Source organism: Clarias gariepinus, chromosome 13, assembly GCF_024256425.1.
Source record: "Clarias gariepinus isolate MV-2021 ecotype Netherlands chromosome 13, CGAR_prim_01v2, whole genome shotgun sequence".
NCBI classification, from domain to species: domain Eukaryota; kingdom Metazoa; phylum Chordata; class Actinopteri; order Siluriformes; family Clariidae; genus Clarias; species Clarias gariepinus.
Genome location: NC_071112.1, coordinates 28,235,515 through 28,256,039, shown reverse-complemented (window position 1 = coordinate 28,256,039; position 20,525 = coordinate 28,235,515). Strand labels below are relative to the sequence as shown.

Here is a 20,525-nt window from a genome sequence, read left to right as displayed (position 1 = left end):
CCAAATAGTTCTAAATCTGGATTCTGTAATAGTACTTCTATAGATCAAAACCTAAGGGGAATACACTGGATTAAGAGTGGGCAATGCACCAGTGGTCCTCTCCTTTGCCTTGTGTAGGAAGTAGATGTGTAGGGTTTGGAACAACTTTTTACAGTGATGTTTGCACATAAACACATGGGTAATCCCACCACTCACATTCACATACAACAGGGGCGATGGAATACATTTCACATATTTGGAAGGGGGAAATTTCAGGTTCAGTGTCATACTTGTAGTCCTTCTTGTGTACACAAAATACCTAATTCACACATTAATTTTGCAATTTGCAATCAACATTGTAATCCATTATGATGATTATTCCAGACATCTGGATGCATTTTGCATCATGTGATTTTCTTCAGGGCAATTATCTAAGATTTATTGAAAGTCAGTTTCCAGCATAGACATGAGCAGTCTCCTCAGTTCATGTAAAGTTGGTCTAAATTCCTTACAAAATATGAGCAATTCATCCTCAAATTTATGTCCTTCAGTCTGTCTTGAGTCTGACAGCTGTTTGGGAAACAAAGAGGTTCCAAACCCCGTGGACCCACTCATACAGTATTCTATTAGAGTCCAAGTCTACAGGAGAGTCCAATTTTACTTTTTAAGTCTCATTCATTCTCCCAATACTAAAGGTTACAAAGAGCCAGGGTCCCTGTCCACTTTTTTTGTAGTCCCCACGTCTTCAGTAGAGTCCAACTCTATTCTTTAAAGAATAAATTTTATTTTTAGTACAAACAGAAAATATTTTTTTTCTATTTATAGGAGGAATAATTAAAAAGTTTGTGCTATGTGTGCTCTGATCTTTGTGTGTTGAGTTTTGATGCAAAAGTACCATTATGAAAAATATTAAAATAGTTTTTCATATTTTATTGCCATATTTTTTGTGTGTTAAGTTTTGACGAAATGAGCCAGAGTTCCAGAAAAAAAAAACTTTTGCAGCTACTGGCTGAGCTGCTGTTCTAGTGAATCTTTGGACCTCGATCAGAATCTAGCATTCAGCAGCACTGTGGTGTAGATGATGAATTTAACACCTTTTTATGATTGAATAAAGATGATATGGACGATGAAGAAGAGAGCGAGACTGGCTCTGAGCTCCAGCTCTTCAGTTCCACTCCAGGTTCAAGTTTCTGGAGTGTGTATGTTTTGCTCAGCAGTTATTCGATCTGTTCATGAGAACGAACGGAACCAAGGTTCCTCCGAGACGATCTGCTTACGTTCCTGCAGACAGCACATTGATTTTGATATCAGATAAACATATTCTCCAGTCGGAATTAAAACCCCAGGAGGTGAGATTTATTAAAATATAATAAAGAAGGAGAAGAAGAGCTGAGTGACAGAACAGCTGGTAAACCCTGAGGATCAGACCAAGTAACATCACACTGAACCCTGACTTGGCTGAGCATAGGGCAGAACAGGAAGCGCTCGCATCAGGTTGAAAGGAGTGGTGTTAGCACCTCCTACAGGAAACACACACACACCTTACTTTATTCATACAGCATTCAGTTTAAGACTTGGTTTGTCCTCATAAAACCTTTAAGGTCACATGATACACATATACAGAAAAAACCCAAGATGATCTAATGCATTACTGCAAGATGTGTGTGTATGAATGGGTGTATAGGTGTATGTGTTTATGCATATATATATATGTGTTTATGTGTTTGTGTATATGAGCTAGTGTATACTCCATCCAGGGTGTACTGCGCCTCATGCCCAAAGTTTCCTGGGATAGGCTCCAGGCCCCCCACAACCCTGTATACAAGACGAAGCGGTATGGATGATGAATGAGTGAGTAATTGAGTAAGTAAGTGTGTATATGTGTTTGTGTGTATTTATGCATTTGTGTATACCTGTGTGTGTTTGTGCATGAGCGTGTTTGTGTACATGAAAGTGTGTATATGTGTTTGTGCATATGAGTCTATGCAAGTTTTTGTGTATGTGAGTGATTTTGTACATGAATATATGTTTGTGTACGAATATTTGTGTATATGTGTGCATATGAGTGTGTATGCATGTATTTACGTGTGATCTTGTGTATATGTTTGTGTGTGTGTCTGTGTTAGTGTGTATGCGTGTATGTATTTGTGTATGCATGTGTTTATATTTGTGTGTGTGTTCAAGCAGTGATGAGGACAGTACATGATGCAAAGAGAGACAGGTGTTGTTCTCAGCGTGAGGTTCGGATCTCAATGAGCTCATCGTAGATTTCTCATCCCCGTCTTAATCCTGAGTTATTTTTACTCTGAACAGGACGCCCAACCACCAACCGCCCAACCGTGTCTCCTCAGCCACGCCCAACCATCAACCACACCCACGCTTCCAGTCATGCCACCTCTCGCACTTATACTCCACTGTTTTTCAGAATCGAAATAAATGAATACATTTTGTATGACCTTTTTATTCATTCATTTAAATTTACATCTTCATTATTTTCCTTCTTTTACTCATCATTAGCCACGCCCACTTCCCTCAGCTTCCTCATCAGGTTTTTATTAAATGGCATCACAAAGTCACTGAAGTCCACTTCATATGAGAGACGATTCCTCCTCTCCACTCGCCGCTCCACGTGATGAGCAGACGATGCTAACCTCTTCCCCCACACCTACACACACACACACACACACACACACACACATATATATATATATATATATGTTCTGTTGATTTTCCACAATGTTTTATTGTTTGTACTGCATTTAGTGCACTACACACTACACACTCACCGTCTTGGGTGTAAAATGAATGTCGTGTGTGTTGGTGGTGACTGTAACGTGCTGGTTTACTGTAATAATGTGTTCCTTCAGATTCTCTCTTTTCTCTTTTAGGTCTGGTAATACAGCTTGAACCTGCAAACACACAGGTGTGTGATAATGTGTGTTATAGCGGGATGGAGTATGATAGAGTGCGATGGTGTGAGAATGTGTGTGTAATGAAGTGTCATGTTCTGTTATATATGATGGTGGGTAAGTTATAGTGTATGATGGTGTGTAATTGTGTATGACTGTGTGTCATGGAGTATGATGGAGTGTATTGATGTATGATGGTGTGTCATGGAGTATGATGGAGAATGATGTGTAACAGTGTATGATGGTGTGTAATGTTGTATGATGGTGTGTAGTGTAGTGTGATGGTATGTGATAGAGTATGATGGTGTATAATAGAGTTTCATGGTGTGGTGTAATAAGATAGTGTGTAATGGCGTATGATGGTGCGTCATGGAGTGTGATGGTGAGTATGACAGCGTGTAATGGATTATGGATGTGTGTGGTGGAGTATGGAGGTGTGTGATGGAGTATGGAGGTGTGCGATGGGGTATAATGGTGTGATGGAGTGTGTTGGTGTGCGATGATTAACCTCTCTCTCTGTAAGTTTCTTTGTCTCTCCTGTAGGAGGCGCTGCTTTCTGAGCTGCCGCTCCCACTTTTCCCCTTTTTCCTTTTTTATTCTCTTTGCACTTGGGAAGGCTGTCGAACTTGGTTTTGACCAAATCAACGATTCTCTGGTCTCCATACACACTGGCCAGGTCCACACAGCTCTGTCCTGAACACAAACACAGAGAGAGACAGCTCTAATCATCAGAGACACACACTCACTTGACTGATGTTGACTTTAATTGCATTTTATGTACAATAAATGTCAACAGTCAATGACATGCAAACACACACACACACACACCACTCTCTCTGTCTGTCTCTGAGTACCCTTGTTGTTTGTGGCCTGTACGTTAGCGTTGGACATGATGAGCTGACGTACACAGGTGAGCCTGCAGCTCTCGATGGCCTTCATTAGGGGCGTTGCTCCATTTAAAGCCACGGCGTCCACCACAGCTCCATGTTTCACTAACAGCTTAATGATGTCCTGCTGTCCAGCATGACAGGCGTGATGAAGAGGAGTCCACTTAAACTGATCGGATGCATTCACATCCGCCCTGCACACGCGCACACACACACATTATATACACATTTTATACATGTACGATATATAACCATATAAATAATGTTAGTCTGTGTTTCACTTTTTTTGTCTCTCCATCTGTCTGTCTTTCTGTCTGTCTGTTTATACTGTAAATCTGATATTTCAGCTGTCTCTCTGTGCATCAGTCTGTCTGTTACTCAATCTCTTTATTTATTTCTGTTTGTCTTTTTGTTCGTGTAGCTGTGTGTGTGTGCTCAATACCCAAGTGTGATGAGAAACTCGGCCATCTCATAGCTCCCGCTGCTGCACGCAGCCATGAGTGGTGTTTTGTAGAAGCGGTCTCTGATGTCCACAGGGACACGCTGACTGAACGCTAAACACAGCGACTCGAAGTCTCCGGTTCGCACACAACGGTTGATGTTGGTGTAGATCTTGTGCGGCTCATCCACATACCAGGCCGAGTCGTCCTCCACTGGGTGAGAAGGCGGACGGTCATGGTCAAATCGCTTGGTGTCAGTGAACGGCTGATAAGTCTCAATCATGAACTGCGGCCCTCCATCAGGTCTTTTATCCATGATGTCCAGAGGAAGTGTGCAGATAGGCAGAGGAACCACTGACTTCCCTTTCTTCATCTTCCCTTGCCCAACCTTTCTGCCTTTCCCACCTTTTTTCTTCTTCACCTTTGGCTCATAGGACGACAGGACGAATGCTTTTTGAAGGTACTGCAGTCCTTTAAAGAAGTCGTTAATGTTAATCACACCTTCATACTTCTTGTCATGGTCAGCTATGATCTTCTGCAGATGTTCCTCATCCACAGGTGCGTGATGCTCCTGAAGGACATTTGCAAACTTCTCCCTCGAGACCTTCTCCACGGGTGCGCCGGTCTCCTCTGTGAGCTGGAAGGCGTTCCTCAGGGCTTCTTCATGTTCACATGACCAGTCGTGCAGAGTGAGAGCCCAGAGCTCGTTGGGATTAAGCGTGCCAGGTTTGGAGAACTTTGTAAACACTCGCTCTGCCTTTTGCAGCTCCTTCAGCACCGCCTTGTGGCCATGTGCTTTTGCGATCTGACGTGGAACCAAACCGTTAATGTTCTTCAGCTTCGGGTTGCATCCTAGAGGTCATGTGGATAATCTCATTAGCTACAGTTAGCTGGGACAATCGTATTATTTTGATTTATACACTTTCAAATTTCGTACAAACTTCCATAATTCTTTTGATTGTGTAAAGCTGCTTTGAGACAATGACAATTGTTAAAAGCGCTATACAAATAACATTTTATTGAATTGAAGTAGGAGTTAATGACTAAAAACAGGACTGATGCACTAAAACACACCTCTCTGTGCCAGGAACCTGCAGCACTCGGTGTGACCTCCAGCTGCAGACAGATGCAGAGCTGAGTTTCCCTCTACACCCACTGCACAGAAATCAGCCTGATATGCTGACAACACCCGCAACACCTCATAAACAACAACAATAATAAGGATCTAACATTACACAAAAAGCCTTGCTGATGAAGAATCATAATAAACGTTAAAATATAATCATGTAAAAATTCATTAATGGATTTAGAAGCATACACAGAATAACCCTGGCACGGTGTTTTAATATTTTTATAGTAAGGATAATTTAGCTGTCTCTTGCCTGGAAGAATCCTCCGGCTGCAGCAAGCTGAGCGGCATTCTGGTGTTGTTTATCCTCTGTGTTCGGGTTTCCTCCTCTCTGCAGGATGTTTCTCACTAACACCACTGAGCCGGCCCTCGCCGCTTCCATCAGAGCTGTCCGCCCTGTTACCTGCGCACACACACATATTATTATTATTATTATTATTATTATTGATAAAATAAATGAAACATGTAAATCACATAACATAAATAAAATTGCCTATGAGAGAATAAGGTATTTAAAGCTTTTCATTTTACAAGTATATTATACAAATATATATTTTTTATTTTTTTATTATTTGCATATACAGTATTAGTACAGTATGTTGTTTTGTAATGGGTTGTCATTTGTGGGGAGTCATTTTTGTGAACCCAAACAATGGAATCTCAGTCATATATCAATATCAAACATTCATGTCTTAAAATAAAATTTTTATCAAACTAAACACTTTCAATAGAAAGACTCACCTGATCAGTGGCATTAGGATCGGCTCCACTCTCCAAAATCCTCATGCAGATGTTCTCACACTCCTTGGCGTGTTCACAGGCCAGCAGAAACACTGGTTTCCCTGCGCTCGACACATTGTTGGCGTCCGCCTTGTTGTTGAGCGCCACCTGCAGACAGTGTGTGTGCCTCTTTGATGGAGAGATGCAATAAAAGAGCACTCCTGCACAGTGGGACAGACAGAACAGAAACGATTACAAAACCATTAATGATAAATGTCCAGTAATCCTAAAGCAGTCAGAGCACCTTTCCCCTCATTATCCACCAGCTTCATGTCGGCGTGGTTCTTTGCCAGGAGGGCCAGCATAGCGTCATGGCCAAGTTCTGCGGCGAGTATCACTGGAGTGCGTCCTCTCTTATCCTGGACATCGGGGTGAGCTCCCAGAGACAGAAGGATCTCAGCTATGTCCAGGTCGTTGGAGATGGAGGTCAGGTGAAGGACACCGGTTCCTTCTTTTGGTTCTGTCAGATTGATCAGGTTCGGTACGCCGAGACGCACCATCTTCTCCACTTCACCTTTATTTCCCTCCTGTACTAACTGCAGGAGCTTGTAGATCTGCAGAACCTCCAGACGGCCCTCAGCCACTGTACTCCTTTTGATCTTCATCACGGACATTGTTGTTCTCTCCTCTCCACCTCTTTCAGACATCTGAACATCCAGAGAAAGACAAGCAGGGGTTAATACTTAAATCAAAAAGATCACCAGTACATCTTGTCTATATGTTCCACGATTCTGTTTTACCTCATCTTGTCAACATATATCCATAACCTTCTCCAGGCTCCGCCCTTTCAGTTCTGTTTTGTGGAGTTTGGTTCAGTCCAAGTTTTGTTTTTGTTTTCACTTTTTGTAATGATTGTGAATATTTTGCCATGCAGTTCACATTTACACAAATATACAGTCCAGCCCATAAGGATTTGCACATTGGGACAATTGTTGTATTCGTGCCTCTGTACTTAATGGACAACACAATGGATGTAAAATTAAGTTTCATGTAACGGAGTTGTAGACATTGCGTAAACACGGATGAAAAACTAAATAAAAAACTGAAATCTAATGAAGAAGAGGAACAGATTAACATGAACGGAACAATAACATAAAAAGCAGTAACTTAAACAGACTTGATGGCAAACAGTTGATGTAACATGAATAGCAGTAACAGACACAATCAAGGGTTTATTCAATTCAATTCAATTTTATTTGTATAGCGCTTTTAACAATTGGCATTGTCACAAAGCAGCTTTACACAATCAAATGAATTATTTAAGTTTGTATGAAATGTGAATGTGTATGAATCAAAATGGTCAGATAGTCCCTGGTGAGCAAGTCGAGGGCGACAGTGGCAAGGAAAAACTCCCTGAGATGGTAATAGGAAGAAACCTTGAGAGGAACCAGACTCAACAGGGAACCCATCCTCATTTGGGTGAAACAAAAAGCAGGAATTGATCTGCATTCATACTGTGTGTTAGGTGGCCCCATCCAGGGTGTACCTTGTTATGAGGCAAGGAACACCCTGGATGGGGTGGCAATCCATCGCAGGACACACACACATATACACACTCACATGACCGGAGGAAACCCACCAAGCACAGGGAGAACTTGCAAACTCTAAGCCACCGTGCATCATAATTTCACTTTCAAATTAATAAAGTACTTAATCTATCTATGTCCAAAGGGAGCACCCCCAGTAATGCATCACTAGGTGGCAACCCTTACATAAAGCAATTAAGACTTGTTTCTCTGTTAAGGAGCGGCCCTTTTTCCCAGTCACTTCAAAACACTGCTTCCATTTCCACAGGTGGAGATATAGCCACCCTGGAGATATAGCCTGCGTTCCTGTGCCAGTTACTTAAGATATCATGTTGACAGCTCGATACCTGATTGTCATTCACACACGATGGGCAATTTGGGAATGACAATTAGCCTACATGTCTTTGGACTGTGGGAGGAAACTGGAGGAACCAGACCAAGCACGGCAAGGACATCCGAACTCCATGCACACAGACCTGAGGCAGGAATCAAATCCAGACCCAGGAGGTGCAACGTGACAGTGCTAACCACTAAACCACTTTGCCATCTGTATGTTTCTATAAAAATTATATATATAAAATAAAAGGTGACTGACTCTGGCCCTTAAGAACATTCCATATCTTCACTTGCTTGCTTTCCTGCTATGGTTTTGGGTCGTTGCTCATCTGTTCTGTGAAGCGCTATCAGTCATATCAGTTTTGCAGCATCATGATCGTTTCATTTTAAATCCATTGTGGAGGTGCAGAAATCTGAAGTGTGTCACATAACTTATAGACCTGAGATTACAAGTTTTACTGTGAAGTAAATCTATTCTCACATGTAGACATACAGTACATACACAATTTTACAAAAAAATTGTATTTCTCTTTCTCTCTTTTAAAATCTTTATCTTTCATTTCCCTCTTGTCTTCCTGTCCTCTTTTCTTTTCTATAGCATTTACTGTATTAATTCTGTCCTTTATCACATTAAAGCACAAACTCTTTAGTAAAAGGTGAGAAAAGTGTAAAACAAAGAAATGTGCTGTATGTTAATATGACATCGAATCTGGTTTGGGATTGTGTAGATGGGTCATTCTACAAAAATGATGGAAAATGTCACTTAGTTTTGCTGATGCCAAAATCATTTGAATGAACATAATGAACACATTACTTGTATATGTTAAAAAAAATATAGGCCTATAATATGTACTTTGAATCATGAAATTTAAAAATTGAGGTCACTAGATAAAAAGCACCGTAAAAATGCAAAAGTTATGTCAGATGTCTCTTTTCATTTGTTTAGAAATGTCATAAGGCTGTCTTTTCTGACTCATTTTATAATTATAACCGATTACATCTAATAATTAATTGATATTGACCTATTTGAAAACATTTACATTTGGGCATTTGGCAGACGCTCTTATCTAGAGCGACTTACAATTTTATCTCATTATACATCTGAGCAGTTGAGGGTTAAGGGCCTTGCTCAAGGGCCCAACAGTGGCAACTTGGTGGTTGTGGGGTTTGAACCTGGGATCTTTCGAACCGTAGTCCAATGCCTTAACCACTGAGCTACCCCTGGCCCCATATGTAAAACCATGTGGTTTTACACATTCAAGCCAAATTGTAAATAGTTCTGTAAATTATTTTCCTTAGTTGTCATTGGTGTTACCAGGAAGAAAAGTAACACCATTTATTAAATGTATAAAACTTTTTAAAAAGTCATAAAGCTCTACTTTTTGTGAAATTAAAAGTAAGTTGTTGCTATTCAAGAAGTTCTAGGTGTAAAAAAAAAAATACATTTGAGTAGATTTTTATGACCTAAATTTTACGTAGAATGACCCAAATGAACTATTCAGGTATAAACAGCTCTAATTTGTGAGATAAATAAATGATAAAAATATCAGTTTGTGAAGTAAAAAGTGTGCGACTCACCGTGCTGTGAGAGCCTTCACACTGCACTTATTCTGAGATCAATCAGAGAGAAATGCTGCATATCTGTATGTCTGTGTATGAGAGAGGGACAAGACTGAGCTGCACTTAGACATTGTCTGTGGTGTGTTGAACCGGTCGCCATGGGAACAGCACACAACTCCTAAAAGAAGATTTAACACACAGGCCTTTTCACAGGGTAAATAACACCGTTGTTATGAGTGCTTTCCCTGCACAGGATCAGGTCAAATCTCACATGTGTTTATACACTTTCTCATCTGTGTGTGTGTGTGTGTGTGTGTCCTCATGTGATTATGGATTATTCACATAATCAGTGAACAATTTATGAGCATATGGATGTGGAGTGATAGAAAGAATGTATGGATTAATTTAAAATATTATAAATATATATTGTGAATAAGAATTGTTAAGAATGATAAAAACAGTGTTATGAGTCATGTTTACTTTTACTCCTGTTAAAAGAGATTTCAATTCAATTCAATTAAACTTTATTTATATAGCGCTTTTAACAATGGTCATTGTCTCAAAGCAGCTTCACAAAAATGAAAGAAATTCATAAAAAAAAAGAAGAATGTTTTTAGTTTTAGATTACAACAGCCCCATGCTGTGGTGTAATAATAATAATGTTATAAATTTGGTTCAATATTAGGTTATTTTAAAGCATATTTTTTATTTGTAAAGCGCACGCGCTCAAACCAGGAAGTAAGTGACTCGGAGCGCGTTAAACGCGCGCGTACACGCGTTTTTCCGCCCTTCCTGCATTTTGACCAATCAGAGCGCGTCACGGATTACCTTTCACCCCAAGTCCATGTTCCACTCACAACGCTAGACTACACTACACTAAATGACACAGTACATCATGGAGCAGAAGAAGATCCTGTGTGTCGGGTTGGTGTGTTTGGACATCATTAACGTGGTGGACAAATTTCCGGAAGAGGACACTGACACGAGGTTTATTTACTCAAATGCAATAATTTAATAACACCATATTCAGATTGTACTTTGATTGTACATAAATCCGGTGTGAAGACAGAAGTCCGGGTTAAAGTACAGCTCTTACCTGCTGCTGTGTGCATGGTACAGAGAGATCAGACAGGACATCACTGCTGTGTGCATGGTACAGAGAGATCAGACGGGACATTACTGCTGCATGGATAGTACAGAGGGAGATCAGACATGGAATAACTGCTTTGTGCATGGTACAGAGAGATCACACAGTGCATGGTACAGAGAGATCAGACAGGACATTGCTGCTGTGTGCATGGCACAGAGAGATCAGACAGGACATTACTGCTGTGTACTTAGTACCGAGAGATTAGACAGGACATCACTGCTGCATGGATGGTACAGAGGGAGATCAGACATGCAATAACTGCTGTGTGCATGATACAGAGAAAGATCAGACGGGACATAACTGCTGCATGGATGGTACAGAAGGAGATCATACCTGGAATAACTGCTTTGTGCATGGTACAGAGGAATCAGACAGGACATTGCTGCTGTGTGCATGGTACACAGAGATCAGACAGGACATTACTGCTGCATGGATAGTACAGAGGGAGATCAGACATGGAATAACTGCTTTGTGCATGGTACAGAGAGATCAGACAGGACATTACTGCTGTGTGCATGGTACAGAGAGATCAGACAGGACATTACTGCTGTGTGCATGGTACAGAGAGATCAGACAGGACATTACTGCTGTGTGCATGGTACAGAGAGATTAGACAGGACATTACTGCTGTGTAGATGGTACAGAGGGAGATCAGACATGCAATAACTGCTGTGTGCATGATACAGAGAAAGATCAGACAGGACAATACTGCTGCATGGATGGTACAGAGGGAGATCAGACATGCAATAACTGCTGTGTGCATGATACAGAGAGATCAGACAGGACACTACTGCTGTGTGCATGGTACACAGAGATCTGATTGCTGATGTGTGCATGGTACAGAGTTTTCAGACAGTTCTTTAGTGCTGTGTGCATAGTACAGAGAGTTCAGACGGGAAATTACTGCTGTGTGCTTGGTAATAATTACATTGTGATAAATGTGATAACATCTTTTGATGGTCTGGTCTGATCTTAGAAAAACTTCTAGTATACGTCTTATATCAACTTATTTGGTCAGTGCTGAGAAAGCTGTGTGCTTATATTAAATATTGATGATGTGATATTAATAAAATAAAGCCATCCGCTGCTGCAGGATATGTGATCTCAGCTAAAGCAGTCAGGAGACATGTCCTCCACAACATCCAGTGATGTTACTGCTGATGTTAAAGAAAACCAACAGTATCATACTGAGTTTATTTTAAATAAGGTAGATATAATTTTCTGACCAAAGCTCATTCACAGTATAGATAAAACTCCATATATATAGACAGTATACAGTACACTAGCGTTAGTCCCTGTCATTAAGGGGGAAAGAGATTTTATAGAAATAGTTAAGAGGTTGAAGCAAATATATCGATATAGATTATAGTAAATAATCTGATCAGCTTTTAGGCAAGTACCTAACAATTGCCAAAGTTTCATTGGATTCTTTCTAGCCAGTTTAGTGTGACAAAATCAGTTGGACAGATATACAGATATACATACAGACAGACCCATACAGTAAAGATATTATTAAAAGAGTGAGTTCTGACCAATGAACAGACAAAACAGGTGCATCTCAATCAATTAGAATATCATCAAAACATTTATTTTATTTCAGTAATTTAATAAAAAAAAAACGATATATTTCAAGTGTTTAGTGCTTTTCATTTTGATGATTATGGCATACAGCTAATGAAAACTCAAAATTTAGTTTCTTAGAAAATCTGAATACTGTGAAAAGGTTTAATACTGAGGACTCGTGGTGTCACACTCTAATCAGCTAAATAACTCAAAACATTGAATTGAATTTGAAATAAATAATCTTTTTGATGATATTCTAATTTATTGAGATGTGCCTGTATATGTATGTATGTGTGTGTGTGTGTACAGAGAAAATAGTTTTTACTTTTAGATTACAACAGCCCCATACTGTGGTGTAATAATAATAATAATAGTAATAATACTGTCATACATTTATTAATAGTTTTATTTTAAAGCATATTTATTTGTATGTATAAGTATGTTTGTTTTGCAGATGTGTGTCCCAGAGGTGGCAGCGAGGTGGGAATGCCTCAAACTCTTGCACGGTTCTGTCACTACTCGGTGCTCCCTGTGCCTTCATGGGTTCTCTGGCCGCAGGACCGATTGCTGAGTAAGTGCCCTTTCTCTTCACTTAACACTGCATTCAGATTAGAACTGTACCATATTGTACCATATTGTACCATACTGTAGGGCTGCACGATTAATCTGAAGAAGAAAAAATAATCACAATCTCGATTCATACGTACATGCGGTCTCATTTCTGAATGACGGCGATTCACTTGCCGGTTATTTCCCTGCATTCAGATCACGCTGAATTCACGAGTTCACGTATTTACTTGACAACAATCCCGGATTGCTCTATCAGTCAAGGTCACTGGTTGCACACAAAACACTATTAAATTACCAGTCAGGCCAGAGATTAGCAAATGATTTAGGTACACAACTCAATCACTTCTCATCTCTCTTCCTCGTTTACGGCATTCCGCTGTCACTCACATGACGTGTAACAAGGAGGTGGAGCTAAAAAAGTTAACCAGTAATCAGAAGTTGGGGTAGGATACTGTTATTTTCATGCGAAAACTGTTCTGGACCCTGATTTTATTGTTGTTCGCTTAAAATCTCACTTATTCCATCATACTCACACTCACATTGTGCTCAAAGTGTATTTCCTGCACGTGCTCAATATCACAACACTCTGCACGCTGAATTCTAACCAATCATAACCAATTTTATTTCATTTTTTTTACATTCTGACGACCTGTTTCTGATTGACTCCTTTTAATGTTTTATGTGTCTGCTCAATGCATATAGGTGTATCAATTTACCCCTATCTCATCTATGCGGTTTGAGATGCGGTCTTTAAGTACCGTGAGCTGCCGCGATTGCCCGCCGGCGTTCCGCTGACATTCCTCGAAGTTCTGAAAGATAGGGGTATATGCGGTTTGACTCGCGGTGAGACGCGGCATTAGGCATCGTGAGCCACCGCGAGTGACTGCCTGTGTACTTCCACAAGGATGGCAAAAAAATTAAATGTTTCATTTTCCGCGTGGAAAGATTGGACGCGTAATCACAGCGCCAAAACTCGCAGTCAATCGTGATGAACCAAACTTATGGCCACCGCGCGAAAGGTTGTTATAAACGCAACAATGGAAGAAAATGTCAAGTTGCTTATGCATCTGTTCCTTTTTTATCAGCATATGGTAAATGTCTCTCTCACACACATGGTAAAAACTAAAATACATACTACTGTCTGATCAGAGCCAGAAGTGCAGTTCTAATTGGGCTGTAACTTAAAGCATTACATAATTAAACCTGCTGTGTTGATTCGAGCTGTTACACTCTGAGACTCTGAGAACAGAGAGAAAGCTACAGAGGAGTTTAATGGACACTAAATTCTACACTGTAAACTATGTATTTAATAACAAACTGCCTAACACTGTTTCATTTACCTCATGCTGATAAAATAATAGTAGTAATCGGTGGCGGCCGGTCAATAAGGGGCGCTGGGGCGCCGCCCCCGTAAAGTTAGGGAGAGAAGAATACTACTTTAACATGTAATTATTTAACATAATAATTATATTTCTTTTAATAATGAAATAAAGTCATTTAGTCACAACATTCTTCGGTATTTCTTAATATAATTTATATGCAATAAAAAAAAAATCTGAAGTGTATGACGTTCATTAGTGTTTGTGTGCGCAGGGCGCCGGACAAAGCGTGTGATTTGAGGCTGAGACCTGATTGGATTTTTTTAAATCATCCTTCCCATGAATCAATAATGGTTTTAAATGTTTGGGCTCATATGATTGGACCATTTTCAACGAGTCTTATTAACGGTCAGCAGATTGTTAGTTAATGTATTAAACTGATGTGGAAGCCAGATAAATATGAGAGAATAGTCTGTGATTTCTTTGCTAAAATAGAGAGAGAGTTAAAAGTCCTATGTAGACAACACTTTTTTTTCTTGAGTACAATCAGTGTTTTTTTGTTGGAAGAAAAAAAAAACAAAGAAAGGGAATCGTGTGAGAGAATCATGATCTCAATGGAGAAAAATCATGATTCACATTTTGTCAAGGATCGTGCAGCCCTACCGTACTGTACTCGCCCCGACATCGGGCACTTTATACAGGGATATTATACTGTGTGTGTGCATGTGTGTATGGTTGTGTGTGCAAGCGTGTGTATGAGAGTGTGTATGTGATTATACATACTCTTAAGCACTTTGTGTATCTTAGCTTCACCCTGAATGATTTTAATAAGTACCACATTGACGTGTCTCTTGTTACTGAGCATGCTCAGTGCTCGTTCCCCACCTCCGTCGTCATCTGCAACCAGACCAGCGGCACACGCACCATCCTGCACATGAACAGGTTTGTGAGTGTGTGTGTGTTTTTGTTTGTGTGTGCGTATGTGTGTGTGTGCGTATGCTTTCTTGCTTCCTTTACAGATGACATAAGGAAAACATGTACACTTCTTAACACACACACACACACACACACACACACACACGGGTCTTGATTCAATCCTTCTGTTAACGTGCACTTGTCCACCTTTGCTTGATTGATCCTTCATAAGGGCCGTCTAGTGAAGTTAGTTAGACTAGCATTAGATGAGGATGAAGTTAGCAATGATGTCACAGAAGCACTGGAGGGAACATTTGATTTATATGCTAGTTACAGATACAGGGTGCTAGAAAACTAGTTAATTTTGTTTAAGTCATACGTTTAAAAAAACTTACATAACTGCACTCACTCGCTAGTTACACAACTATGCTAGCTACATATTTAACAACAAAAATTACTCAATCACATATCTCCTATACCATTTAATCCTGTCGTGGTGTGAAGCCTATCCCAGCAGTCTTAGAGCACAAGGCGGTGTACACCCTGGACAGGGTGCCAATCCATTGCAGTGCGCACACACATATACACACACTCACACACTTATTCACACACTACAGGCAATTTGGGAATGCTAGTTACCCTAATCAGCAAGTCTTTGGACTGTGGGAGGAAACCAGAGCCCCAGAAGGAAACCCACTAAGCACAGGGGAATCCATGCATACAGGCGCGAGGTGGGATTTGAATCCGGACCCTGGAGGTGCAAGGCGTCAGTGCTAACCACTAAGCCACTGTGTCACCCAGCAAGAATGAATTTTATGAAATATATAAAAATATTTTAAAAGACCACAAAATTTTCATTAGTAGTGCACATTTTAGTACACAGGCTAGTTAGCAATGTGAAATAGTGCTCTGCTAGTTATTTAAAAAGCTAACCAGTCTAGCATGTGGTTGAGGTAGCAAGCAAGCTCAGTGAGTAAATCTCAAAGAGGAAAAATATTTTAGTTAGTGTTTTTTTTTTATTTTCCCTACACACTCTTTCTGTTGAAATCGCACATTCAGCCAGCGTAATGCATTGATGCTCACTCCTAAGCGGTCATGGGAAGAAACACCCCAAATCAGGCTGCAGTTCCCCATGTTACTACTAGGTGGGTAGATGTGTACACTAACTCATTGCGCCTGACCTTGTGCTTTTCTCTATGTTGCTAGCTTTATCGTGGGGGATTTTAGCCGCCGCGGTGTGAATATTTCTGGTGTAGCGTGGCAGCAGTGTGGCGAGACGCCATGTGCGTGTTGTATCGTTTGTCAAAAGTCGGGTTCTCGCACCGTGGTTCTCTATGACACGTAAGACGATTAATAACAATAATAATTATAACAATCTGAAATAATCCCGACAATCACATGACCATCATGGGCTAATACGTGATATTCAGTCCACTGTTGGTGTGCGCTGATCAAAAAAAAAAAAAAAAAAAATCAGAAAAAAAATGAAGTTCCTGCTAGCTAATGTAATGTCACAAGACCTGGTTAGGTTAGCTGGCATTACTAGCATTATTTAGTACTGTGGTCAGATTTGTGACCATAAAGGATCTGCTAAAACGAACAAACATATTGATTAAAGCCCGCAGTGGAACTGAATCAATTCACTCTAATTAACAATATTAATAAAGTGGCATGCTAATCAGCTGCATTTGTTCCTAATTAACGTGTAATTAAAGTCGAAATAATAATTAATTCATTTAATTTAAAACTAATTCTTTCCTAAGGTGTGTTCACAAATATTTACTGTTCATCAGAAACAAACACACAAAGCACACACAGGCACATCAAAAACAATACTTTAAATATTATTCATTACAGTAATGTATACTTTTTAATAACACTATTATAAACATTTGATAGTGCTTTAATAATTCCGTTAATAAAAAAACACCTAATAACATAACAGTACCAACCAGTACTTAGTAGTGTTCTTAACGGTACTCAGTATAAAAGTACTTAGCTTTATGTGTGTGTGTGTGTGTGTGTGTGTGTGTGTGTATGAGATAAGTTTTCTGATTTCTCACCTCTGTTCTGAATCAGAAACCTTCCTGATGTTTGTGCAGATGATTTCTTAAAGCTGGATCTCAGTCAGTTTAAGTGGATTCACTTTGAGGTGAAACTTCTCTTAGTTTCTTTTTTTTTTTACTTACAGTGAAACTTTTAAAATGATTGACAGATAGAAAAGCAGGTGTGTGTGTGTGTTTGTTCAGGGTCGCAATGCGGATGAGCAGGTGAAAATGATTGAGCAGGTGAGAAGATACAACTCCACACAGGAGGAGAAGAACAGGATCACCGTCTCCGTGGAGATCGAGAAAACCCGCTCTTTACTCTATCAGCTCTTCCCGCTTGGAGACGTGGTACCGCAGTCCGCCTTTACTACACCGTGTCGAATGGTTAACACTATAAACATTAACATGCCTGTGTGTGTTGCAGGTGTTTGTGAGTAAAGACGTGGCGGTGCATTTCGGGTTTCAGTCGGCGTCCAGTGCTGTGACAGGGTTATACAACCGTGTGAAAGACGGGTAAGAAATAAACCTTAAAACTATCTGTAACAATTAAATAAAATGAATGTTCTGTTTGTACACTTAAGAAAATGAACAGCATTTGTGGAACCAGTGTTTGAGATTTTTTATTTATTTCTTTTTGTCCACATTTACAGTTTCACCCCATTAAAGAGGAACTTATTTTTATTAAGTTGATTAAATGAGACAGAATAATCGTGTAATGAGATTCATTTCTAAAGCAGAATATACAGTATAGTAAATCTGAGTGTAATGCCGGCATGTAATAAACGCCGATGTTCTTCTTTTTCCACTGGATGTCACTAGAGATCTATAATTCTGCATTTCTGCTGCAACATAAAGTCTGATTTGCGTACATCAGTGTTTTTATGAAGTGAAAGTTCGCTGTGTGTAACTGTGTGTGAGCATGATCCGTTTGAGCAGCGCAGCAGGATGAAGTATTTTTGATAATACTTAGTAAACGGTGTGTATACATGAGATGCAGATTCAGTTTTAGTCCTACTGCTGATCTCTGTGAGATTTTCTGTGTTTAGGGCTGTGCTGATCTGTGCCTGGGCCGAGATGGGTGCCGACGCCATGGGTCCTGATGGCACCATAATTCACGCTGATGCCTTTCCTCCTGAGAAACTGGTGGACACGCTCGGAGCTGGAGACACCTTCAACGCCTCAGTCATTTACAGCCTGTCTAATGGTCAGAACTCAGTGACAGCAGTGACACACACACACACAAATAGTATTTAATTATATATCCTCAACATGATTCTGATTGAATCACAGTCAATCTCTAATTACATGTCCATGAGCTTTGACACTGATTGGTCTTTACCTGACATCATCCCTAAACATTATCATTCAGACCTAAACCTTTTTTAATTTCTAAATAGGATTTTAAGGCTCTGTCATCTGATGCTTGTTAATTAAGCATGTGCCAGTCAATCAATCAATCAATCAATCAATCAATCAATCAATCAGTCAGTCAATATATATAAATATATGATTTCATGCATTTAATATGTAAATGAGCAGATGGTCACGCCTACGCTGCAGAGATGAGAAACTAATATGGTTTATAATAAGGATCATATGTTTGGATTTAGACATGAGTGAATAAATTAATTCAGTGTTGTTGTTTTCCGCTCTGTTTCTCTTGCAGGAGGGTCGTTACAGGAAGCACTCACATTTGGCTGCCAGATTGCGGGAAAGAAATGCGGCTTTCACGGCTATGACGGGATCGTTCAGTGAAAAACAAAGCTGCAGATGCAGAAGTTTAGGAGAATCGCAGAGGAGGCGTTGTTTAAATGCATTAATGTATAAATGAACGGATGAACGGACTAATGAATTCATTAATTTAGGAATGAATATTCATAGAGAGGCCAGTCCCTCATACACTTGCTCCTAGTTGTGTTCCCTTTTAAGAGCACATAGGTCTGATGTTTGGGTTGTTTTTTTCTGCATTTTTTTTACACTTCAATGATACAGATCATCAAACAAATGTCAATATTACACAAAGATAACCAAAGTAAATGCAAAATGCAGTTTTAAAATCATGATTTTATTTATTAAGGAAAAAAAGCTGTCCAAACCTAGCTGGCCTTTGTAAAAATGCTAAACCATGAATGAACTGTGATTATTCACAATTGTTGGAAAGCTGAGTTAAATTTCACCGAGGCCTGATTACTGCCAGAGCTGTTGAATCAAGAAATCTCTTAAATAGAACTTGTCTAACAAAGTGTTTCACACTAAAAGATCTAAAAAGCAAAATGATCTAAAGAAACTTAAGAACAGATGAGAAACTAAGTAATTGACATGCATCAGCTTGGAAAGGGCCATTATCCACGAATGGGGAAAACATGGAACATTAGTAAACCATACCAGGAATGGCTGGCCTACTAATATTACTCATCCAGGAACTTATAAAAGAACCCAGAACATTATCTAAAGAACTGCAGGCCTCACTGGCCTTAGTTAAGGTCAGTGTTCATAATTCAAGAATAAGAGACAAAAATATCATTTACATTTACATTTACATTTAGGCATTTGGCAGACGCTCTTATCCAGAGCGACTTACAAAAAGTGCTTTAATGTTTACAACATTGGATACATACTTACACTGGGTTAACTAGGTTAATAACCAAGTACCATTAGTCCAACACAACTGAGTTTTTTTTTTCTTTCATCTATGGGTGAATGTCAAAAATTGGACACATTTGCCAAAAACATCTTGATTATACCCAAGACTTCGAGCAAGTATTCTGTGGACTGATAAGACAAAAGTTGAACGTTTTGGAAGGTTTGCGTCCCATTACATCTGACACAGCATTTCATGAAAAAGGCCTCATACCAAGAGTCAAACATGGTGGTGGTAGCGTGATGGTCTGGGGATGCTTTACAGCTTCAGAACCTGGACGATTTGCCATAATTCATGCTTTACCAGAAAATACTGAAGAGAATGTCTGGCAATCAGTTTGTAACCTCAGGTTCAAATGCACTTGAGTTATGTAGCAGGTTAATGATCTGAAACACAAAGGAAAGTTTGATAAGCTTTTTTTCCCTTAATAAATTAAATCATCATTTAAAAATTGCATTTTGTATTTACCTGGGTTATCTTTGTGTAATATTAAAATTTGTTTGATAATCTAAATTATTTAAGTGTGACACATGCAAAAAAAAAAAAACTTTTTTCACAGCACTATACATTAGCAAGGAAAAATAATACTGACAGTATTTAAGAATAACTGATTCCTTTAATTCGTTCGGGATGATGTCAGTAATCTACTATTTATCCAAATACTTAATTAACAAACATTGAGTGATTTACCTAGCATGCTAATCAGCAGTGAGCTGATATGACTACGTCTCCCTCCTCCGTACACACACTGAGTTACGTTACTGAGCAGTCGC

The 20,525-nt window shown here is 39.5% G+C and overlaps 2 protein-coding genes across 5 annotated transcripts; one reads left to right on the top strand and one right to left on the bottom strand.

The window, feature by feature from the left end:
- Positions 1-2,472: 2,472 nt before the first annotated feature.
- Positions 2,473-9,638, bottom strand: ankef1b (ankyrin repeat and EF-hand domain containing 1b). Its single transcript, XM_053510202.1, has 10 exons — positions 9,565-9,638; positions 6,369-6,771; positions 6,086-6,285; positions 5,598-5,747; positions 5,290-5,413; positions 4,218-5,067; positions 3,743-3,969; positions 3,397-3,581; positions 2,766-2,888; positions 2,473-2,644 (listed from the first exon to the last, which is right to left on the bottom strand). The coding sequence occupies exons 2-10, from the start codon at positions 6,769-6,771 to the stop codon at positions 2,483-2,485; spliced, it is 2,424 nt and encodes an 807-aa protein (XP_053366177.1). The 5' UTR covers positions 9,565-9,638; the 3' UTR covers positions 2,473-2,482.
- A 774-nt stretch (positions 9,639-10,412) lies between these two features.
- Positions 10,413-19,632, top strand: khk (ketohexokinase). 4 transcript variants are annotated; one of them, XM_053510579.1, is made up of 9 exons: positions 10,413-10,533; positions 12,714-12,830; positions 14,956-15,090; positions 16,270-16,404; positions 17,143-17,215; positions 17,313-17,459; positions 17,536-17,624; positions 18,158-18,315; positions 18,778-19,632. In XM_053510579.1, exons 1-9 carry the CDS (start codon positions 10,427-10,429, stop codon positions 18,864-18,866), a joined length of 1,050 nt encoding a protein of 349 aa, XP_053366554.1. In that variant the 5' UTR covers positions 10,413-10,426; the 3' UTR covers positions 18,867-19,632. The 4 variants fall into 4 exon arrangements, with proteins under 4 accessions (XP_053366554.1, XP_053366556.1, XP_053366555.1 ...); XM_053510581.1 differs by lacking the exon at positions 14,956-15,090; XM_053510580.1 differs by lacking the exon at positions 16,270-16,404.
- Positions 19,633-20,525: the final 893 nt, after the last annotated feature.